The sequence below is a fragment of the Megalobrama amblycephala genome, unplaced genomic scaffold, assembly GCF_018812025.1.
Source record: "Megalobrama amblycephala isolate DHTTF-2021 unplaced genomic scaffold, ASM1881202v1 scaffold419, whole genome shotgun sequence".
In the NCBI taxonomy this organism is placed as follows: Eukaryota; Metazoa; Chordata; class Actinopteri; order Cypriniformes; family Xenocyprididae; genus Megalobrama; species Megalobrama amblycephala.
This window is the reverse complement of record NW_025953368.1, coordinates 70,553-95,746: the sequence shown is the minus strand read 5'-3', so window position 1 is coordinate 95,746 and position 25,194 is coordinate 70,553. Positions and strand designations below refer to the sequence as shown.

Genomic DNA, 25,194 nt, shown 5'->3' with positions numbered 1-25,194 from the left:
TAAGTAATAATATTTTTAGTCTTGCACCCTAAATATAAATACACACACACACACACACACACACACACATTCTTTCCAAAATAAAAAATAAAGAGAAAAGTCAATAATATTTTACATTATCTACTATGACTTATAAACCGTTTTTAACGTAGGTAATACATGAATATCACACCCACTACTTAGCTATCTAAATGGGGACTTGTTTTTTTATATACAGTTAAAACTATATATAAGTAGAAGATTTTGTGGAAGATTTTGTCACGACAAATTGGATCGCAAAATATGGTTACGTAAACACACATAATTGAACGAAACACTAGCCTACATTATTCCTAAATTAAGGGATATTTTATTTTTATGAAAAATTATTTTAAAAATATATATATATTTTGTCTTTTATCAGCAGTTTTTCAGCATGAAAAATAATGTAATATTCAAAATGCTTACCCATCGTAATGTAATATTCTAAAATTGCATACAATTTTATTTACGATATTTTATACAGACTGCATGCAGACTAAACGCCACGAACTGTGACTACGTCATCACGCGGTTATCTGGTGTGATTATCATATATCACTTTCACTTTAGTTCAAACACTACGTCGCCATTAAAAGCAACAAAAAGAGGAACACTTTTATGGATTAGAATCTGCACTCATTTGTCTGAGCAGAAAGTGGCGAAAATGAAGCGTATCTTTAAGTGGCTCTCGGTGTTCTTGTTTTTTTCCGATCGTGGTAAGTTGCAATCTTCAACATCAAAGTTTGCTAGTCACTCTTCCGGGCATCGATGAAAACTACTATGGTTAGCCTAATACAAATCTAAAAGTCTATTAAAACGTGGTCTGATGAGTGAATATAGGGCCTATAAATCGATGTTCTTTTGCAATTTGTTACATTATGATAACGGACATATTTGTTTATTCACAATCTTTGTGATCTGTAGAAAATAACATTTTGAAAGCATTATTGTATATTTTTGTTTGATTAATGTTTTTTTTTTTTTTTTTCCTTCTGGGGCATCAGGTGTTTATTCAGACAGAGTGTCATTGTCTGTGAATGAGGGAGATTCAGTCATTCTACATTGGTGTTCAAACAAACCAAGAAGAAGAGATTAAATGGTATATTAATGACACTCGCATCGCTCAGATCAGTGGAGATCTCAGTTATAACTGTACAGATGTTCAGTGTAATGAAGGAACTGAGAGATTCAGACACAGACTGAAGCTGGATCATCAGACTGGATCTCTGACCATCACAAACACCAGAAACACAGACTCTGGAGAATATGAACTAGTGCTCTTCAGCAGCAGCAGCAGTGAAAAGATCTTCAGTGTTACTGTCCGTGGTGAGTCGTTAATGAATGTTTACATCACTTGTTAATGTATTTTTTTTTATTTTTAAAATGTTATACTCAGAACTATTTATTTTATGTTCCTGTAAGGCCTATGTTAGTTCACTTACACCAGTAGTTCTCAAACCTGTAGTACCTCCAGCACTGCACATTTCAGGTCTTGCAGTCTCTACTGATGAGCTCATGAGTTGAATCAGGTGTAGTAAATGAGACAAAATGTGCAGTGCTGGGGGTGCTCCAACATAGTGTTGTGAGATCTAAAGAGATCTGACAGATTGTGTATATAGAACACATCCATGCAGGCACACAGGAGACAGGGGGTTCAGGACCTCCACATTTTTAAAAAGACAGAAATTGACACCTGCACATTTGATAAGGGCTTAGGTCAGTATCAAACTAAAACATATGTTTGGGATATGGCAAGGCTACTTGCACATTGCACAGCTGTCTGCAAATATGCAAACTTGAATAGAATTGCCATTTCCGTAAATCTTTGTTGTTGTTTTTTTCTTCATCTGAGGCTGCAGTTGAGCTCTGATAGAGATGAGAGAATCTAATCATGTCATGGATGTTCACCTTCTGTTATTATCTGTTAAAATGTTGATTTCAGGTCAAATGAGTTTAGAAGCACAAACCATGCATGCATGTATCTTTTCAGGTTAAAATATAAGTCAAGAAAGGACTTGTGCAATCACTTTCATCTTTAGCCAAAAGATCCTCCAATCAGCTGTTGGTTTGTGTTTCAGGTGTTTCTGCTGCTGAACAATATAAAATGAAGACAATATCAGTGAACAAGGGAGAATATGTTAGTCTAGATCCTGATGAAGTAAAAGATCCAAATGATGTGATGACATGGTATTTTGATGACACCATAATTGCAAAAATCACTGGAGATCCCAATAAAACTTGTACAGATGTTCAGTGTGAACATGGTAATGAGAGATTCAGAGAGAGACTTATGGTGAGTCAGACTGGATCTCTGACCATCACAAACACCAGAACCACAGACTCTGGACCTTATAAACTACAGATCACCTGCAACAACAGCAGCTTCAGCATCAGCAGAGTGAAGAGATTCAGTGTTTCTGTCATTGGTGAGTATTATTCAGTCATTCAGTGCTCTTTTCATCGGGGAACTTTAAAAACAGTTTAATAGCCTATTTTTAAATCAACCCAATAACTGTGCTATTTGAGGGGACATCCATGTGTAGTGTTTTCCAAAACTTTAGTGGACATTATCGAGTACACTCATTCAATCCCACAATGCACCACAATTACACACAAATGTGCCGCACAAGTCCTGAAATGTGAAGCCAAAAACGTTTCTTGTACCTCGCCCTCCAGGTGGCTGGATGCCATATAGCTCATAAATTATGTAATGTAATGGGACATGCGGCAAATTAAACAATCAAATTACCCTTCAAATATTTTTATTCCAAAGATAGTTTCTGTTATTTTAGGTAGTTTTTATCACTTTGATGTAAATTCAAGTGTGTGTGTGTGTGTGTGTGTGTGTGTGGGTGGGTGGGTGGGTGGGTGGGGGGGTTAGTTAGTTATTTGATGCTATAAAAACGTTCACTACTGCGCAGACTAGGTCTCCACGTTCATTAGTGCACAGACTCAGGCTCCGCATTCACTACCCTTACGAAAAACTAGTATACTTCAAGTTCATTTGATCAAGTATACTAAAGTAATGTTCAAGTATATTTTTTAAGTATACTTTATGTAGTAAGTATAATATCAAAGTACTAGTAGTAAACTTGTAAGTGTACTATTTTAATACCGCTTGGGACTAAATTGGCCCAATTGAAGTATACGTTTAAGTGTACTATAAGTGTAACAGTAGTAAACTTTAACTAGTTCACAGCTACGTTTCTCATTTGTACTGCATCTGTACTAAAAGTGAACTTATACTAGTGTACTAGTAGTTTACTATTTTAATACTAGTAGTAGCTACATTTTTAGTATACGAAAGTACACTTTGAAATATACTCTCAGTAAACTGCTAGTTTAGTGCAAGTATACTTTTAAGTTTTCTTTAAGTGAACATGACATCACACTTATAGTTTACTTTTTATATATTATTTTTGCACTTTAAGCATACTTCTATGTTCCTACACAGCAAAAACTGCAGTGTTAAATTAACTCTCCTGGGAGTACATGTGAGACCATACTCCAGAGTGTTAAAGTGTTAAAATACGAGTGTTAAATGAACACTGAAGCGGTGTTAAAGTTATTGAGTTAATTAAGTGATTAATTGAGTGATGATTGAGCATTATTGAAGACACCTGATGATAACAAGCAGAATCACCAAAGGAGAAAATCACAATTTTTAAGCCACCATCGTGGAGATGAGGGTTTGTTTTAGTTGGGCTCTTGTCCCTTGACTTTTTAAAATAAAATTTTGTTTGGGCTGTTTTAACTGAGTTATAACATCCAGACAAACAAATAGAAAAAATGATCAGGTGGTGTTGGTTATGTTTTCACATAATCATTATTTGATCTGAATCACTGAACTCATTTAGAGCTCAATCTCTGAGTTAGACTTACGTTATTGATTACAGCAGCACTGTGATTCTTCAGCACAAGATCAGCTTTATCAATGTAATCTGAAGGATTTCACAAACAGTTGTTCTGATAAAAAAAAAAAAAAAAAATCTTTATCTTAGGCACACACAGACATCAAGAATCAGTCTGTGAATCTCAACAGTGGTGAGAACGGGTGTGTCTCATACGTTCTGAAAAGTGAAGCCACGGGCTCTTTGATCGCCCCCTGGAGGCTGGATGCAGTACAGGTCATAAACCCCGCCCTCTCAATGCAGTCGAATGAGACTTCAGTGAAAACCTAAAAATAAATTCTGCTTCAAATAAAACTTTCTGAAAGATGGCTTTGGTCATTTAAGGTAGTTGTTATCACACTGATATATATTCAATTGTTCGTTTTTGTGATGATTTAGATTTTAGCTAGCAATTTGATGCTATAAAAACGGGCCGTGTCGTCATGATTCGAAGTTGATTGACAGCTTGTCTGAGGACTGTCGGAGCTTCGAGGGGAGATTGAAGATGTATTAACTAACTGTTAATTTTCGATTTCTTTGTTATTTAACACCAACAAAATGAGTTGTTCAGCAGTAAACTGTACTAACCGACCTACAGGATCTGACGGATCACTGAACTTTTTTTCTGTAACATCAAATGTGGGCGTTATAAGCTAATTAATAAATGTTATTAGTTAAGATAACGCACCTAATGTTAACCATGTCGGGAAAAAGCAGGTGATCGTTATCTGGCAGTTACTTATTATTTTTATGGGTATAAAATAATAATTAGCAGGACAAAACTAATGATAGCTTACTCTAATTACAGCAATCGATCTCCTGTAACGTTAGTTGAACTTGATTTAAAATGGCAGGACCGTTTCTGACGATTTAGAGTTGTTTCTAGTGGCATATTATATTGATTTTATCTACTGAATTTGCTGTTTCAAAAATATTATTGCTCTAGAAACAGAATAGCCTATTATTTTATAGGTAGACTTTTAAATTGTCTATAATTTTTATAGTCTATTTAAAATACATGAATGATGACGCAGTCGTCTGGGCGGAAGTTTGATATCGCGACTCCGCCTCCGGCTCCACTGACGATTCCTTCTGCGCATGCCCAGGCTCCAAACTTTTTTTTTTTGACGTATTGCGTAACGTGTCAGCGCCCATTCATCAGCCCATTTTGGCTTCAGTTCAATACAATGGAAGGAAGCGGCGTTGCGTCGTCCATCTTTTTTTACAGTCTATGGGTGAGAATAATAAACCATGTTGCAGTGCATTCTGGGTGCCACCAATCAAAATTCTCCAACACCAATCTCCCATCATGCATTGCTGCATGAATAAATTATGAGCTGAATTGTCTTAGTAATTTTCTTTATTCTCATATTTTATTTTGTTCCGTTTATGCGACTTTTTAGTAGCTTGTTTTCTAATATTCAGAGTTGATCTGTTGATCAGAATATGTTGCTTGTCACCATCGTTGAGATTCACAGGCTGATTCTTGATGTCTGTGTGTGCCTAAAAGAAATATATATATAAAAAATTTTTTTTGCTCAGAACAACTGTTTGTGAAATCCTTCAGATTATATTGATAAAGCGGATCTTGTGCTGCTGTAATCAATAACGTAAATCTAATGCCTTGTTTCCACTGAGCGGTACGGTTCGGTTCGGTACGGTTCGGAACGGTACACCATGATCAGGCTTGCGTTTCCACCGCAAACAGTACCCTTACTTGATAGGCGTGGTGTAGCCGGAAAATAGTGATCGACGTCATTCTCGTGCGAAAAAGAAAACGATATAGTAAACAACAATGGAGGACATACTACAGCAGATCTTGTTCTTGCTTCTCGGCTTGAGGCTGTCTGTCACAAAAAGAAGACGAGCTTTGCATTCGGCGTTTCAGAATACCAAGATCGCAAAGTTCAGACGTCCATGCAGCAGCACCTACCAGCAAGCGGAGGAGAAAAACCGCGTAATTTAAAAACTATTTTACTGTGTCATTAAATGTTTTAAAAGTTTTTCAGGCGAGAATGTAGTTGTTTAAATCTCAAATCTGTGGTTAATTTATAAAGATAGCGCCTATTTGAAAATTTGATCTGACGTTGTCGGAGTTGTGAGATCCAGGCGATCACCGGGCGCTCGGTGCTCATGTACCCAGCCGAGAGCAGCTGTACCTCGGCTAGTCCTTCTGACATTCGCCGCTGGCTCTGATGTCTCTGTAATGGTTAAAAACAAGATATCATTCATCTTGTGTATAACGGGCATTCTTTGGTCTCATGAATTTATAACTTGTTCCCGGGCAAATCGTTTTGGCTGAGGGGAAAGTGAAGTTTTATAACTTTATATATTTATTTAACTTTACCGTTGTAGTGCGCTGTACGTTTGACTGAATTGTTTGCTTGTCTTTATTTCTTATTGTATAGCTTCTCATATTTTATTTATAATGGTTATTATTGATAATTAAAACTGACGTTTAACAAAAAGAGAAGGTTGTTTTGTCTTATTTCATTTTATTATAGGCTACATACAGTGAAGATAATCAGAGTACATATGCACTGCCTGAACCACACATTAATAGGTTTCATATTTTTTAAAATAAAAACGAAAAGAGGCAGGGTTGTGTTTTATATTTTGTTTTGTTATATAGCCTACATGAAGTGAAGATGATCAATGCATGCATTGCCTGAACCTCATTTGTGTGGCGCCTCTTGTGTTGTCATTCCCCTTGTAGCACGCGCAAGTGACGATTCTCTGTCAACCAATCAACGTTCTGCAGAGTGTAGCTCCACCCTTTTGGTACGGTACTGTTATGCTTGGTACCCCAACGAAAGGGTCCCAAAAAAGTGGTACGGTACGGTTCGGAATTAGGGTACCATTCACAACTTTTGACAAAGGAAACGGAAAAAAATGCGTACAGTACCGAACCGCTCAGTGGAAACGAGGCATAACTCAGAGATTGGGCTCTAAATGAATTCAGTGATTCAGATGAAATAATGATTATGTGAAAACATAACCAACACCACCTGATCATTTTTTTCCACTTGTTTGTCAGGATGTTATAACTCAGTTAAAACAGCCCAAACAAAATTTTATTTTAAAATGTCAAGGGTCAAGAGCCCAACTAAAACAAACACTCATCTCCACGATGGTGGCTTAAAAATTGTGATTTTCTCCTTTGGTGATTCTGCTTGTTATCATCAGGTGTCTTCAATAATGCTCAATCATCACTCAATTAATCACTTAATTATCTTATTAACTTTAACACTTTTCAGTGTTCATTTAACACTCTTATTTTAACACTTTAACACTCTTGAGTATGGTCTCACATGTACTCCCTGGAGAGTTAATTTAACACTGCAGTTTTAGGTATTATTTTTTATACTTGAAATACCTTGAACTGTACTTTAACTCTTTCCATTTTAAAAACATTTTATTCTAGCTTCATGAATCCTTTTTATCAACACTTAAATATAAGTAAGTTTATTTATTTATTTTTTTTTATTTAAAGTAGATCGAGTCCATAAACAAGTCCACGTATAGGCCAAACATACTTAGACTTTTGTCAAGTATACTTTAGTGCAATTTTGAGTATATATCTCAGAAGTACATAAAGTATATTTCTGAGAAGTATATAAAGAGTAGACTGAAAGTATACTTTCTTATTTTTAGTTTAAAAGAAGTATACTAATTGCACACTTGAATAAACTTCTTTTTCGTAAGGGTGGTTGGAGCTAAACTCTGCTGGACAGTGGCCCTCCAGAACTGAGGAAACCCCTGGTGTAAAGAGATGATATCAGTAAAATGAACTATCAGTCAATTTTCTAGTAATAATGTCTGTCTACAGGTGAAATTGCAGGAATAAGTGCTGCTATTGGTGGTGGTGTTCTGCTGGTGGCTGCAGCTGGTGTGATTTATCAGTGTTGCCACTGACCTACTAAAAAAATCACCACAGAAAGTAAGTACCGTATTACAGCTGATTTAACAAGATATATGAGATTTACTGTGCAAAAAGAATTATGGTGAATACATTTGTAAGTTTAAGACACTGTGATAAATATTTATCCCTCCTTACATTCCTCAAACATCAGTTTGTGTAACTAAAAACAACAATCCTTTCCATTTCTTTTACCTTCTGTAAATCTGTGTTTTCTTACAGTAAAATGATCATCTGTAGGAGACTCGTCCCCTAAACAGAACCAGACTCCCAATGAATCGTCCCCCAACCAGACTAAGACTGACGGTGAGACATTATTTTGATGCTTTATATGAAGATGGACACAGAAAAGACCTCATGTGGAAATTATGAAGAGAAGAGCTCACACTGAAATACTCATCACTCACAGAGTAATTGATTTCAGTAGCCAGCCCTGTACCAATAAAGTGAAATTTGACCTATATTACATAACAATTTAAATACAACATAAATAAATAAATGATGCATTAAAACATGTAGGCTTATATTGCTTCAAAAAAGACTAACAAAAAATAAAATAAGAAACAAAGCAACACGTTACAACAGAACACAGAACAGTTACAGAGAACAGTTTTTCAGTATCGAAGTTTATTAAAGCTGCTAAAGTGATTCAGACAGGAACAGTGAGTAATTTGCTTCTTGTCATTTGTACTATAAGACCTATTATGTGTACAAGTATACCTCACCAAGAAGGAGCAATATGACCAAAAAGTGCATTTGACTTACACACAGCCTCATATGGGCGCTCTTCATAGTTTGCACTACTGATACTAAGTGTTTTACTAGTATTGTTGCTGTTACTGGAAAAGACTTGAGACATAATGTTGCTAATGTTTATAACACTAACTCTTGTTCATCCACCTTTATCATAAAACACTGGTTGACCAAATATGAAATGGGAATAGCACCAAACAATCCTTAACCAGCTTGGTGTAGTATATGGAAATGCATTTATTTATTTTCCTAAGTTGGTTAAATACTTTCCTTAGAGTATTTATTACATTCAAAACCATAACTGAATGATGATACAGGCTCATGTTGTTACTCTGGAGTTAAATCTGAAACATACTGATGTGATGTTTGTAACGAGGAAATATTACAGCACAATTTTACACAAATGTGAGTATACATGATACAACATTGCCATTTGTACAGTAATTGAATATTCATGTTTTATATCTCTTTATTGTTGATTTGAATGTACAAAAATGAAACACATTGAAAGTGTTACATTCTGTCTTATTGAAACTGTGAACCAAACACTGTGATGTTTTATGAGGTGCTGATTAGTTTATATCACTGCCAACAAGTTTATGAAGTAGCTGTGCAAGGATTGTCCAATGTGAAGTTTTTTCTTCTTTTGTGTTTGTAAATCATTGAATTTAATTCTGTCAGTGTGTTTGTCTTGTAGAATATTATCACTTTTTTGGAAAAATGGGGGGTGGGGGGTTCTTTAAACTTCTTTTATGTTTTCTTTAACTTGTATCACCCAAGAGAAAATGTGCCTTAAAGTAAAAACCAGCTAAACACTACTTTATTTTCTGAAACAATAAACTTGTAATATCAATGTCGGGCAGAGGTGTAAAAAAAAAAAAAAAAAGGTTTCCATCTCTTAACACTACAAAGACAGCTCACCTATCAAAATAAACCACATAACAAGATTGGAGGTGTGTTAATGCAAATTTCCCTCCAGTTCTGTGTAAACTACGGCACCTTTCTAATACAACGTTATCGTGAGGCGAAGCAGAAGAGAACAATGGAGCTATAATGAACACACGTTCAAATTTTTATTAGAGGTTGAATTCAAATCAAATACTGGCAAACTGTCCATACTACTTCTGAATAGGATGTCTATTTCATAAAATGTATGAAAATATGGAAATGATTCAGATCACTCAAACCATATGGAGGTACCCTTAAATGGTCAGTAATGGAGCTTGGATATCATCTAGTGAAAACGTGTGGTACTGCACCGAAACAAAATCTTACCAAAAGCAATATCAACCTAAAATTTGGAATGTTGACATTTTTGGCTTTTATTTTCTCGCAGTTTAAGAGTAAAACATGTTTTTTAATATATTATTATAAAATATAAACAATTATATTTTTACATTTTCATAAACCTTAACTTCACTTCTACAATAATCTGCCAAGTGTCTTCTTTAAAACAAGACCAACCTTAGGTCTATATTCCGAAGCATTTTTGAATTACAACCATTAAAGTTTAGATAATGCATTTTCATGGGTGACAGTTATTTAAACCTGTTTTTCTCAAAATTCTGTTCCTGAAAATCACAGCGATCAGCCGCAGATCACAACACATACATGATTTACTCATGCTGTGAGTCAATCAATGAATCAATCAATGATAAATGATTTTAACTGATGCACTATATCTGGCCCGTTAGAGTTTATTTGAGAACCCCTGCACCTCACCTTCACCAATGTGAATTCCAGGATAGAGCACTAGACGGCACTCTCATGTGGTACTGTCTGTAGAACACATACTGTATTTTATTATATGAAATATCAGACAGTTTATAAGGAAGGCACTCTGTGGTCATTTGATAAAATAAAGCATGTTTATTTTAATATGATTTTGCCTATTTATTGTATTCTTATTTCATCTCACACATGGTGAATCTGCATCAAAAGTCCACATTTGGACATTTTGTTCTTATAAAAATTCAATAAAAGATCATTTTTGACACTAGATGGCCCTCTATGCCGTGTGTTATGATTGTTTAAGGCACTGGTTCCCAAACCTGTCCTGGAGGAGCAGCAGCCCTGAACATTTTGTATGTCTCTCTATATCTGACACATCCAGTCTTTACTAATGAGCTCATGAGTTAAATCAGGTGTGATAGATGAGGGAGACATGCAAAACATGCAGTGCTGCTGGTACTCCAGGAAAGGTTTGAGAACCACTTGTTTAGGGAAAAGAGTCAAAGGGCTACCATTATTCTCTGTATAAACTACAAAAATGTAAATTTGTGAAAACAGTGACATCATCCATCACATGCAGGTGAGATTTTGTTCCTGATTGAAAATATGTAATTTAAATGTGTGTCACAAGTTTTTTGGAATTTTGGAATTTCCCCTACAGAGTAGCTATGAGATGGATTGAATGCTTGATAGCTGCCAGAGGCAAACAGTTGCTTTTTTTTTTTTTTTTTTTATATCCTTGTACCGAGGTTCAACGAACGTATATATCGGATGTTCAGAAGACGTCATAAAAACTTTCAGTCTGGCTCCTCAATGGATGTCTTTTCAACGTCTTTGTCACAAAAGTCATACGTTGAAAAGACGCCTACTGAGGAGCCAGACTGAAAGTTTTTTATGGCGTCTTTTTTTTTTTTTTTTGTCTTCTGGACATAACTTTGTTTAGTGGGTGCTGATGAATGTAGATGGAATGTAGATAGACTACATCAACATCAAATATGAAAAGAACCACATACTTCCAGTAACAAGTAACCAGTTTCTACTCAACCATTTCAAAACACATATTTGTACAGCCATATATTTGTACAGCCATAAATATTTATACAGCCATATAAATTTGAGATGTAAATGCAATCTGAATGAGTTTTGAGGCTTTAAGAGTATAGAAAATGTTGAATTTATTTATACAATACTGATAATTGGTAAAGTAAAGCACTGATGATTCTGCCGCATGTCTGCTGGGATTTCCAGATCATACTTGAAATAAAACCAGTGTAAAACTGTTAAATATAAGAATAACTTAAAATCTAAAAATAAATATATAAAAATCTTGAGTTTTTATATCATGTTTAAATGTGGTAAATCTCACAAGCTCAACCATAGACAGTCTTTGCAAGAGTTTATAGTGAAATGATCACATGTCGGATCTAGTCATTTGTACTAAAAAAAAAAAAGAAAAAAAAAGAAAGAAATGTGATCACTTCCTCATTGTAACAGGTGCATATTCCACAAGATCTTCCCCTTTAACTTTCTGTGGGGAAAAAAATTGTTGATGTTTTATAATAAAATCTTTAACTTCCTCTTCCTGCTAAGCATTAAGATTAAGATCAAGTTCCCATTAGTTTCATTTCAAGTAAACACATTTCTTTACAATCAAAATGATTAAATATTGAAATATAGTAATAAAGGCATACAGTATGTAAATTAAATCATAACCATAACACAAGCTGAATAGAAAAATTGACAATTTTGTGAATGCCTAAATCACAGAAGTGTGACCAATATTGTATTAATAGTAACCTTAAGTAAAGATTCTCTATGAATGAATTTATGCCAGATAACAATAGCCTTATGACATCAACATCAGGTGTTTGCGCTTCCATTTTAAAAGTCTATTGTCTTTTCTTTTGCACGATTATATGGTTAGTTGTATTGTATTTGTTTTGCCCTGCTGCTTGTGACCCTCTTAGAACAGACCCATGATGACCCGTTTCTTTGGTCTTGATGTAACATGTGACTTCCTGACTTTAGCGATTCACATGAAGGATTTTACACCAGAGCTAGCCAGTTTGTGCGAGTAATCTCAGTGTTATGTGGAATCAGCGTTCTCAAAAACTCATGAAACTTTGCACATGGGTCAGAAGTGGTGAAACTTCACATCTGATATGGGTTTCAGAATTAGGTGTGGCAAAATGGCTCGATAGCGCCACCTACAAAATTTCAATTAAGTGCCCTTTGTGCTACGTTGTTATAACTCAGGCATACGATGTCCGATCTGCTCCAAACTTCACGTTTAATGTTAGTCCTGGCCTGAAGACATCTACATGGCAATAGTCAAGTCAAGTCAAGTCAAATTTATTTATATAGCGCTTTTACAATTGGTAATTGTTTCAAAGCAGCTTTACATATTAGAAGCACAGAAAAAAGGGAAGTGGTTAAAAATAAGCTGTACAAACAAGCGTGGTAATATGTAACATATACAAGATGGTGCTACATTAAGCCAATGTCGGCTGACTCCCAGGGGTGGAAAAAACCCCCTAGGAGAAGTCCTAGGAGGGAAAAAACCCCTTGGAAGATATATATAATATATGTGAATGGATATGGAGATCAAAATCTGAATTATACATTTATATATTATATATAAATATATGTAAGCGGATACGGGGATTAAAAATCTGAATTATAGATGCAGCCAGAACTGGATCTGTAGGCCCATTGTCTCCTGGGCTACGTTGTAGTCAGGTCCAGACACAGGTTCTCCATCTGATCTGGATACGGCCTGGATCCAGCACCCGGCAAACCTCAGGATAAGCAGAGAGACTGATATTAGCGTAGATGCCATTCTTATACAGGTATATCTAGTGTTATAGGAAATGTTCTCGGTTCCGGCCGACCTAATTATTGCAGCGTAACAATCCTTTAACGGATTTGAAAAATGTTAATGTATTGATAATGTGTTATGTGTATGCAAGAGCAAAGAGATGTGTTTTTAGTCTAGATTTAAACTGACAGAGTGTGTCTGCTTCCCGAACAATGCTAGGAAGATTGTTCCAGAGTTTAGGTGCTAAATAGCAAAAGGATCTGCCGCCTTCAGTTGATTTTGATATTCTGGGTATTATCAACTGGCCTGAATTCTGAGATCGCAATAGACGTGAAGGACTATAATGCACCAAGAACTCGCTTAGATATTGGGGAGCTAAACCATTTAGAGCTTTATAAGTAAGTAGCAAGATTTTAAAATCTATACGATGTTTAATAGGGAGCCAATGTAATGTTGACAGAACTGGGCTAATATGGTCATACTTTCTGGTTCTAGTAAGAACTCTAGCTGCCGCATTTTGGACCAACTGTAGTCTGTTTAAAAGCCGAGCAGAACAACCACCCAGTAGAGCGTTACAATAATCTAGTCTTGAGGTCATGAATGCATGAACCAACTGTTCCGCATTTGTCATTGAGAGCATATGTCGTAATTTAGATATATATTTTTAGATGGAAGAAGGCGGTTTTACAGATACTAGAAACATGACTTTCAAATGAAAGATTGGTATCAAAGAGCACACCCAAGTTCCTAACTGAGGACGAAGGTTTAATGGAGCACCCGTCAAGTGTTAGAGAGTATTCAAGGTTTTTTCGTGAGGAAGTTTTTGGTCCAAAGATTAGGATATCAGTTTTTTCTGAATTTAATAATAAGAAATTTCTTGTCATCCAGTTTTTAATGTCAGCTATGCATTCTGTTAGTTTTGTGAATTTGTAGGTTTCGTCAGGGCGCGAGGAAATATAGAGCTGAGTATCGTCAGCGTAGCAGTGAAAACTAACACCATGCTTCCTAATTATCTCTCCTAAGGGCAGCATGTACAGAGTGAAAAGCAACGGTCCTAGTACTGAGCCTTGTGGTACTCCATATTGAACCTGTGATCGATACGACATCTCTTCATTAACTACTACAGACTGATAACGGTCAGATAAGTACGATTTGAACCATGCCAAAGCAATTCCACTAATGCCAATATAGTTTTCAAGTCTTTTTAAAAGAATGTTGTGATCGATAGTGTCAAAAGCAGCACTGAGATCTAATAACACTAATAGAGAAATACAGCCACGATCGGATGATAGGAGTAGATCGTTTGTAACTCTAACAAGAGCAGTCTCAGTACTATGGTATGGTCTAAATCCTGACTGGAAATCCTCACAGATTCCATTTCTTTCTAAAAAGGAGCACAGTTGTGTTGAAGCTGCCTTTTCTAGTATCTTTGACAGAAAAGGTAGATTCGAGATTGGCCTGTAATTTACTAAATCTCTCGGATCTAGTTGAGGTTTTTTTAATAAGAGGTTTAATAATAGCCTGCTTAAAGGTTTTTGGCACGTATCCTAGTGTTAAAGATGAATTAATTATATCAAGAAGTGGACCTACGACCTCTGGAAGCATTTCTTTCAGTAGTTTAGTCGGCATTGGGTCTAACATACATGTCGTTGATTTTGATGATTTGATAAGTTTAGATAATTCTTCCTTCCCACTGTCTGAAGCGAAACTGTAGACGGTTGCATGTTTTTAATTTTCTCTCCAATATTATCAATCTTGCAAGTAAAGAAGTTCATAAAGTCATTACTGCTGTGCTCTATGGAAACGTCAGCAGTTGAATCTCTGTTTCTAGTTAATTTAGCCACTGTGTCAAATAAATACCTAGGATTATGTTTGTTTTCTATTAACCCTCAGGGGTCTGAGGATTTTTGGGGCCCTGGAGAAGTTTTGACATGCCCTGACATTTGTGCTTTTTTCAGTTGTTCATAACATATTAATGGAAAAAGTGTCATTACACTGTATTCAGCACAAACTAGGCTACAATAATATGTGAGGAACATGTATGTACATGTTTGTGTTTTTGAAGGAATAACGTTTATGCGTGGTTATTGAAAAACAAAAAACTTAAGTCACTGAAATAAGGCCAAAAAAGTATATTAAAACTGTGTTCATAAGACTTCTAGGTATTGGAGGTTGTAGACTAGAGTTTTTGCTTCAGAATGAAGTAAAAATTATCCTTCCTACTCCTTCATATAAAACAATAGAGAGATTTAAATTTTCTAAGACACTTTTGGTCAAGAAACACAGTATGCGAGGAGGCGGGAATCCTCATGTATAATGGGTGATTCTCACCTGAGAAGACAAAAGAATTGAATAATAATGACCTGAAATGACTTCCATATTAATGAGGCCTTTCAGTCAGGTAGGCTGTGAAAAAACCCTCTGTGATCATGCTAATAACAGGATTAAAGTCCACTCAGGACAAAAAAAAACATGATTTTTGTGATCTCATGCATGCATGTATTATTGCACATGATATGAAGAAAATTTTGTATAGGCCTATGTTAAATTACACTACCAGTCAAAAGATTGAACACATTATAATGCCATTATAATGTTTTTAAAAGAAGTCTCAAGTCTCTAACCAAATAATGGTTTTCTATTTTAATATACTTTAAAATATAATGTATTTCTGTGATGCAAAGCGTCTGAACATTCCTACCTCTAGGGCATTTCATATAGGCTACTATATTTGTTATATTATAGAGCCTAAATCTTGATGTGCAGTTGACAAACTATACACCATTAAAAAGATCTAAGACTCAAGCTTCATATTTTGACTCTTAAAATCTTATATTGACCATAATTTCTTAATATGCTTAAAAGCATACACATTTGGAGAAATATTGATGGATTCTCATATGTTTATATCAATTTTCTATACAGAAGTAATATTTATTATTCTATATTTATTGTCATCATTATGAGCGCTGGATGCTGTGTTTTTAATTCATTTGCAGCCGGAGGGCGCTCTGCCCCTTTTGTCCACAAATGCCTCAGTAAAAGAAGAGGAATATCATGTGACAATCAAGGAACTAACAGAGGCAAGAGATCGCTAAATATGGCTATTCAAAACACTTTTGAAGACAATAAATACACGATTGAGATGATGAATGCATGTATTGCCTCTGAATTTGCGTCTGAATAGCGCTGGCTCCGTGGGCGTGGCCGCATTAGCGGATAATGAGCTGAATCACAGACTTCTGACATGGCTCTCTTTTCATACAGATTACATAAACACAGAAGGTTTGTTTTCGATTTGACTTGCATGTTTTAAAACCTGATATCCTAACGTTTTTTTAGACATAAGTGTAATTTTTTTGTCATTAGTATTCACTAAGTTACAGTTCATTTTCTAAGAACTATCAGATTGGAGTTCGTTCAGAGGGAGAGGAGAGATCACGCATCATGTTAGTTTTCTTTATTTTACAAAGAGCACAACATTTTGTTTTTACTCTGAGTGTACACAAATGAAAGAAGATATTCCACAGATTAAAATGGTGTATAACTCTTAATTGTATGTGCAACATTGACGGAGTATTTTGAGTCTCTTTCACACTGATAAGAAAAAAACACGGTGGTATCGCCGGCGATACCTTCAGACCTCAGAGTGTTAAGAGATTTGAAAAATAAGTAGATCTAGCATTTCTTATAGCCGTTCTGTACTCAATCATTTTTTCTTTCCATGAAAGGCGAAAAACTTCTAGTTTTGTTTTCTTCCAACTACGTTCAGCTTTTCTCACAGCTCGTTTTAGAGCCCGAGTGTGCTCATTATACCACGGCGTTGGATTAGTTTCCTTAATCTTCTTTAGACGTAAAGGAGCGACTGCATCTAATGTGCTGGAAAAGAGAGAGCCAATAGTTTCTGTTGCGGCATCGAGTTCTTCTAAGTTGTCAGGTATACTAAGGCGATGAAACTGCTCGGGGAGATTATTTATAAAGCAATCTTTAGTGGTAGACGTGATGGTTCTACCATATTTATGGCTGGGTGGTGGTTTTGTAGCCTTGGCTAATTGTATTATACACGAGACTAAATAATGATCTGATATATCATCGCTCTGCTGTAGAATTTCAACAGCATCAATATCAATTCCATGCGACAGTATTAGATCTAGGGTATGATTACGACAATGAGTGGGTCCTGACACGTGTTGTCTAACTCCAATAGAGTTTAAAATGTCTGCAAATGCCAATCCAAATGCGTCTTTATTATTATCTACATGGATATTAAAATCACCAACAACAAGGACTTTATCCGCAGCCAGTACTAACTCTGATAGAAAATCAGCAAATTCTTTGATAAAGTCAGTATGGTGCCCTGGTGGCCTGTATACAGTAGCCAGCACAAATGTCAACTTACATAATGTTACATAAAGCACCATCACTTCAAAGGAATTATATTTGAAATTCTTTTGAATGATTCTGAATATATTACTATAAATTACAGCAACACCTCCCCCTTTGCCTTTCTGTCGAGGATTGTGTCGATAGTCATAACCTTGAGGACTAGATTCATTTAAAGTAATGTAATCGTCTGGTTTTAGCCAGGTTTCTGTCAAACACAGCAAGTCTAGTTTATTGTCTGTGATAATTTCATTTACAATAAGTGCTTTTGAAGAAATAGATCTAATATTCAGTAACCCAAGCTTTATCATTTGTTTATCTGATTTATCTGTGATTTTCATTTTTTGAACATCAATTAAATTTTTACCCTTAAAAGGTTTCGGAAGTTTTTTGTATTTACTAGTTCGAGGTACAGACACAGTCTCTATGTGATAATATCTAGGTGAAAGAGTTTCTATGTGCTGTGAATTATTTGAGTTCTGTGACGTGAGGCGGCTAGCAGACGGTCGGTTTAGCCAGTTTGTCTGCGTCCTGATCTGGGCCCTGGTTTGTCATGTTTCAGCTCTAAGACTATTTGCCAAATTTCTAGATAGAAGAGCAGCACCATCCCGGGAGGGATGAATACCATCTCTTTTCAACAGATCAGGTCTGCCCCAAAAGCTTTTCCAATTGTCTATGAAACAATATTCAGTTACAGTCAAAGTGCCACCTGTTGGCAGCAGGAAGTGTGGCACTTTTTGTATTTACTCACTTACATGCATGTCGCCCACTGTTTTCCTGAGGCTATAACGGGTGGCGGTGAGCCCGGGTGTGAGGGCTCATTCATTGCTGCTTGCAGCTTTAATTATTATTATTATTTTGTAAATATCTGATGTGTGTGATAGATCATTATACAGACAAAAACACTGCTGGAATGATATGGAAACAAAATAAAAATTAATAATAAAATCTTACAGATTCCATCGGCTCAGTATAAGTGATCTCTTCATCACTTATAGATGGATCAATAATCACTTATAGTTTCATCAATAATAGATGGATTAAAACAAACCAAAAAATGAGGAAAAATAATAATGTTCAATGCTGCAATTTTTTTTAAAAAATGACATGAACAAATATTAATTATACAATAACTGTAAAATTACCATGCCTGCTTGACAGGCAGAAACAAAAAACAAAAAAGCGAAATCTAGTCACAGCAGACTTACTTAATTTGCAAAAAAAAAGAAAAAAAGAAGCAGAATATCAATAGCTATAAACTCACAAACAGAACAACCATCTACATACGACAAGAATAGACCAAAATGAACTAAGTGGTCATTTACACGACACTGTTTACAACTAAAACCAGAATTTTTTTAATGCATTTTGGGCATTCGCTTACATGACAATGGCATTTTTTGAAACAGGTTTCAAAGTGCGCATTTTTGAAAATTATACTGTTATCATCTCCATGTAAACCACAAAGCTATACATTAGTGAAAACTATGACATCATACTCATTCATATTACATGTTCAGTCTACAGGCGCAAAGTGTTTCTTTACAAAATGACATTGCCAACTACTGGCCTGGCAGCAGAACACAGCGTTTTTGCACGTACACTGTGCATGGGTGCATGTGAATGGGACTGTTTTGACTGTTTTGGTATTGACATCTGTACAAAGAAAAATCTTTTTTTATCTGTAGTAAATACCTACGTAGGAGGCGATGTTCTCATGACCCTAAAGGTTCTCTAAAGGTAGCGAACATTCCAAACCTTTACAGAATGTTATTAAAAAGTCCTCTTTTGCTAGTGAAAGTGCTGCAGTTCAAGGTTCCTTATATGACTTTAGGAGGACACTCCAATTTGGTTATTTTATGGTAACATAAGAAAGTTACAAAGAGGACATTTGGGACATTAACAGAATCTTCCAACATGGTTCTCATATAATATTGTTTCCGATATGACTTTATAGGTGAAGTTCTATATTGGTTATTCTATGTCACATAGCAAAGTTACAAAGAGGACATGTGGGACATTAACAGAACGTTACAACATGGTTCCCTGTTAATTAGATGGAGATGTTTCATTCAGGACAGCACTTAATTTGAAACCCATTGAAAATGTCGGTTAAGAAGCAACCGTTTCACCTATAGGTGAAATGCAAAGTTCTCATAATAAATAATAAAAAAAAATAAATTACAATCAAATAGTAAATCCTTGCAATCTGACATGCCATTTCCTCATATTTGTGGACCACTGGATAACTGGCATTTCTTTAAACCAATCACAAAGGCCCTACAGCGTATAAGCCTCAATGAACTCTATGCACAGTCACTTCTGTGTTTTTCCTCAGGCAGCCTATTTATATTCTGCTGCCAGAAGCCATTGTTCCTTACGCAGAGCTTTCAAAATGACAGAGTAGATGAAGACTTCAGCTTATAAGGACTTCCCTGGATTACTGTAACTGATGTTTATCACATCACAAGTCTGTCAGCTTTGTATTTTATCTCTGAATGTTTTAAGCATGAACACAGTGCTTATGACAGATCAGGATCTGCAGGCCAAGAACCAGTGTGAAAGAAGTGCTGCAGTAACATTCTAGTTTGGTCCCCTAAAGGTTCCTGTAATGTTGCTAAAGGTTCTAAAAACATCCAGTAAATGTGACAGAAGAACCTAAATAGGACCAAATGTATGGGTACTCTTAGGTACATTTACATTCATGAATGTTGATTAATGTACACTGTCCTTTTTGTGAAATAAATAAATATTTTTTTTTTTTTGCATGATTTGAGAAAATATTTGAAGCATCAGGAGTGTTGACAACAGCGCCATCGTGTGGCAGGTCACATTTACACAGATATAAACCCGAGCGCAGCTCTGATGTTTTATCATTTAAGCGCAAAAAATGCATGACAACGCTAAATGTGTTCAGATTTCTGGTAATACAATTTTCTGGTAATACAGTGTGTGTGTGTGTGTGTGTGTGTGTGTGTGTGTGTGTGTGTGTGTGTGTGTGTGTGTGTGTGTGCTAGTAAGTAGACTTGAACGTCCATAACCCCGTCAAACATTGAAGTATTCACGTGACTGGAAAGAAAGCGAGGTGTTTCTAAAGAAATCAATATGTGGAGCTCTGAAGCTTCCGTGTATGCTTAGAGTAATGCCACGTGTTTATGCAGACTCTATATTTGTCCACCCATCAGGTTAAACCACATTTTTGTACAAATAGAGAAAGGGAGATGCAAACACACGGACAAAATTAAATGTGATGCTTCAAGAGTGAAACTTGAAAGCACTCTATACAATTTTGATAACTGGTTAAGTTAGGAGAACAAGTCTTAATGAATCCATCTCTGAATGTCTCACTTCAAACTCAGAATGATCCTGCTGTATGTCAGCTGGGATCTCCAAATAATACTCCAAATAAAACCAGTGCAAAATTGTTAAATACCTTGCTGAGAATAAAAATCTTAATATAATGTCATCCATCTAGTTTTTAATGTGTGCTCTAATGTGTTCTCAGCAATCCCCATAGACTCAGCTAAGGTTGTCATCAGAGGTTCCTAGTAAAAGTGATCAAACTGCTGGATCTAGTAAGAAAAAAATTTACTTTTCATGGCGACAGGTGCATACTCTGTGTGATCCTCTTTTTTAACAATCTGTAAAAAAAAAGATAAAATGCTCTTAAAAAAATCATCTATATCAGTGCTTCTCAGTGGTTTAGCTTCACGACCCAAATTTTACATTAGACATCAAATAGCGGCATCACAATAGCAAAATTGTTTAAAGGCATTTAATTAAAATCAAATATTGACAATATTAGCATGAACTGCACAGGGTTAACTGTGTTAAACATAATGCAAGCTAAATAGGAAAACTGACAATTTTCTTAATGAATACATAACAAAACAAGTGCTATTTAAAACAACCACTGTGCCCAACATTAAATTATTACTAGCCAAGTGAAGAATTTCATGAATGAATGAATGAATGAATGAATGAATGAATGAAAAGAAAAACAGCTCTGGCTTTAGAGAACTTATTGTATTTGGAAAACCAGAACTGAATTTCATAATGCGAATCCACTCCCCTAATGAGAATCCATTACCGCATTTTGCCATAGATGGATAATTTCTAGATGACTGACTGACTGAAATCAATAGAAACAATTCACTGAATACTAAAAAAAAAAAAAAAAAAAAATCAATGTGCTTGATTTAGCCTATAGACTGCAGCCATTTTTGATGATCTGCCTTAGAGTTTGATTTGAGACAGCCTTTTGACATCAACAACAAAAGCTATGGAAAGTGTCCTTACCTTTTAGAGGTTGATGCGTCTATTTATTGTTCTATATTTTGCACAATTGGTTAGTTGTATTTTTTAACTTTGCCCTGCTGTCTGCAACACTCTTATAGTCCTATGACCCATTTATTTGGCCTCGACGCATGTGACTTCCTGACTTCAATGATTCACACACAAATTTTTTGCAGAACATCTAGCCTGTTTGTTCAAGTAATGTGGTCAATGTTTGCGATTTATGGCACTGAAGATGCTCCAGCTGGAGCGCAATTATTGAAATTAGCTTTTATTAACTTTTTAGTTGCCAGCCACCAGCATTTTCGATCATTTTCACAAAATTGTAATGACCCCCAGAATTTTTTCTTCTATGAATATCTGAGTATGTAATATATCAAAAGAAAGAACAGACCCTCTGCTTTTAAAAATAAATAGCTTTATGCATTATTTTTTTATCAATATATTTAACAGTAAAATAATATAAATATATATATATATATATATATATATATATATATATATATATATATATATATATATATATATATATATATAATATATATATTACAATATAGTAAAATACAGTAAAAATGGACTGCTGCCAGTACTGTACTGTAATAATACAGGGAAATCGTTAACAGTGTACTTATGTAGGTAAGTTTCATTAAAAAAAGCAGCATTTTGAGCAAAAAGCTGAGAAAAATCACATCTGGATGGGATTCAGAATGAGGATCAAAACAGATTGAGTAGATCAAATCCATCAACACCCCGAAAGCTTTACAGTCCTATAGTTTGTCCTGGGTCAATATTTCATTCAGTAACATTAGGCAGTTTTAATTTATGCCGTTTAAAGTTAATGATCACGTTGTTTTACATTTGCAGCTTGTGTTGTGTTAATGCTAGTACTGACAACAGTCTTATCTTACTTGCTCATATCATACATATAACAACAAACAAAATTATGTTTAGTATGATAACATTTGCTATTGCTAGTTTGATTTTGATATTGGTGGGGACAAACTGTACAAGCCGCCTCCTCCCTTTTTTGCATTTATGACTTTTGATTATGATTTTTGATTATGATTTTTTTTTTTTTTTTTTTTTTTGTTTGTAAAGTAAATTCAAATCCAAGTGCATTACCTACTCAGAAAGTATGTGATTTCAGGTGCAGCGTATGTGTCTTGAGAAGAAGTAATCAGTCTTACAGTTCAGATTCAAAGAAGAAAAAAAATCACATGATTGACTTGAAAGACTAGTCACTTTCAGTAATCCTCAACTGATTTACAGATAAACCACATACTCTTATTTCAGTTTTGTTTTCAATTTTACACTCATTTCTAAGTAACTCTTGATCCCTCAAAGATTCTTACTTTATCTTCTTCTCAAATTCCATCAGTAGTATTAAAGTTACAACAAGTATTTTCACAGGAAATATTGCATCAGTGCCTCATGTTGGCACAGCAAAAATTTAACAATATCCTGACTGAGTGTATTGAGTATTATGCGATGTGAGTCAGCATTTCACACTGCTAAAATGACACACAGACAGAACATAAATTAAAATAAATGATTTTACCAGTTTCTGTGCTTTTCGTTTGTAGTTTGTTGGCTCTGTGTAAATGATTTCATCTTCACAATTCTGAACTGTTTGAACAATAACAATATCATTAAATTTAGAAAGACATTCTTTACACAATTTATAAATGTATGAATGAATATCTAACAAATATTAAGTAATTTGCATTATTTTTTAATGATGAAATGTAATTGGCATTAAAGCTGTACAATATAATGAAAAATCATCATTCATAGAGGGCTGCATCTTCACACAGGTTAAAATTTGTTCACAAAGTTATAAATTGTTTTATTAAACTAATCTACAGGCAAAATGCTTCTGAAATAAATGTAGTCAACATTTACTAATTCTGGGTCACTGAGATAGAAAGTTATGCTTAAAATTGTTGATTGGCTCTGGTTTTCAGGATATGTTATTGGGTCAGTATATATGACCCTTGACTTGAGAATGGTGGAGGATACTCAAGTAACAAAGGGAAGGGATATCAATTTAAACCAGAAATGACTAAAATACAACTTTGACTGGATCTATGACTGGATGCAATCTGAAGCTGGTATTGCATCATACATGATGCAATACCCATCAATGTTTGCCGACTAGACTATAATGAATACAACGTCTTCTAAAAAAAGTATACACCCATTGTATTGGATTATTTGAGATGGCATTTCTATGTTTGTACTTACAATGTGTTGTGATGCACTGCTTGTGAGAGTGAAGAGTAAAGAGTGCTGTACAGTGTTATATAGATAACTCAATAACTACACGTGTTCACCTCATGATAATTAGGGCTATGAGTTTATTAAAAGGTATACCCCCAGTTTCACAGGCTTAAGATAGTCCCTGACTAAAATGCATGTTTAAACTGTTTTAACTGAAGGAAACTTGCACTGGCAATCTTCAAATATGTCAGTGTCATTGTTTTGTCTCAAGATTCACACCAGTAATGTGTTTATAAAAGCTACTTACTAAGGCCTAATCTTGGCTTAATCTAAACCCTGTCTGCGAAACCAGGCTTAGTGTATATTTAATACTTGTTTAAAAGCAGTAGGTGACACTTGCCTTTTGTTTTTCTGAGATTCCTGCAGACGCAGAAGATCCCAAATCCAGCTACAATCAACAGAGATCCAGCAGCAGCAGCAGAGATCAACACTATCAGAGAATCTGGAGGATGAGAAGCAGAGTAAAAGAGAGACAGTTTTTAGTGCGAGTGAATTTGTACATGAACACTAAAATCAGCTCTGTTGTACCTGCACATGTGTGACAGAGGTGAGTGATGTCCAGATGTTGAGTCTGGTTGCTGATGGGATTGTTCAGCACACAGCTGTAGGTGTTTTTATCCTGATATTCCACCTCCAGAGGTAGAGAGAGACTGATGCTGAGATCAGACACACTGATGCTGGACAATAAACTGTTTCCTTTGTACCAGGAGAGAGTCACATGACTCACATTCACAGCTGAACACACCAATGAACAATTTGATGATGATGATGATGAACATTGTGAAGAGTTTCTGCTGATGACAGGAACAGGCAGACGAGCTGGAAAATAAATGGAAATGAGGATAAATCTAATGACAGTGAGTGTGACTGTGATCTCTAGCTACAAAATGATAAAGAGTTGCCCAAACCTGTTCCTGGAGGGCCACTGTCCTACAAAGTTAACGCCAAAGCAAGTTTTTTTGGAGTTGGGTTGGAGCTACACTTTGCAGGACAGTGAGCAGGATTGGATGCCCCTGGATTAAACAGATTAAACCTTTCAATATGTAAATAATAAAATAAGAATATATACCTTTTTCTCATGCCCCATGAGGCTTTGCTTGAAT

At 35.3% G+C, this 25,194-nt stretch overlaps 1 protein-coding gene across 3 annotated transcripts; it reads left to right on the top strand.

Moving 5' to 3' along the window:
* The first annotated feature begins 568 nt into the window (after nt 1-568).
* Nucleotides 569-24,737, top strand: LOC125261509. Of its 3 annotated transcripts, none has more exons than XR_007183328.1 (6): nt 569-737; nt 1,026-1,347; nt 2,100-2,447; nt 7,741-7,851; nt 8,053-8,136; nt 24,458-24,737. XR_007183328.1 is itself a non-coding variant. In XM_048180064.1 (5 exons), exons 2-4 carry the CDS (start codon nt 1,059-1,061, stop codon nt 7,824-7,826), a joined length of 723 nt encoding a protein of 240 aa, XP_048036021.1. In that variant the 5' UTR covers nt 569-737; nt 1,026-1,058; the 3' UTR covers nt 7,827-7,851; nt 8,053-10,463. The 3 variants fall into 3 exon arrangements, 1 of the variants encoding a protein (XP_048036021.1); XR_007183329.1 differs by having other exon boundaries at nt 24,448-24,737; XM_048180064.1 differs by lacking the exon at nt 24,458-24,737 and having other exon boundaries at nt 8,053-10,463.
* The last annotated feature ends 457 nt before the right edge of the window (nt 24,738-25,194 follow it).

Bases quoted from the DNA above. Each gene is read 5' to 3' on its own strand.
- LOC125261509 (XM_048180064.1), top strand. From the start codon at position 1,059: ATGAGGGAGATTCAGTCATTCTACATTGGTGTTCAAACAAACCAAGAA. The intron at 1,348-2,099 runs GTGAGTCGTTAA...TTTGTGTTTCAG, and splicing joins CTTCAGTGTTACTGTCCGTG to GTGTTTCTGCTGCTGAACAA. The intron at 2,448-7,740 runs GTGAGTATTATT...GTCTGTCTACAG, and splicing joins ATTCAGTGTTTCTGTCATTG to GTGAAATTGCAGGAATAAGT.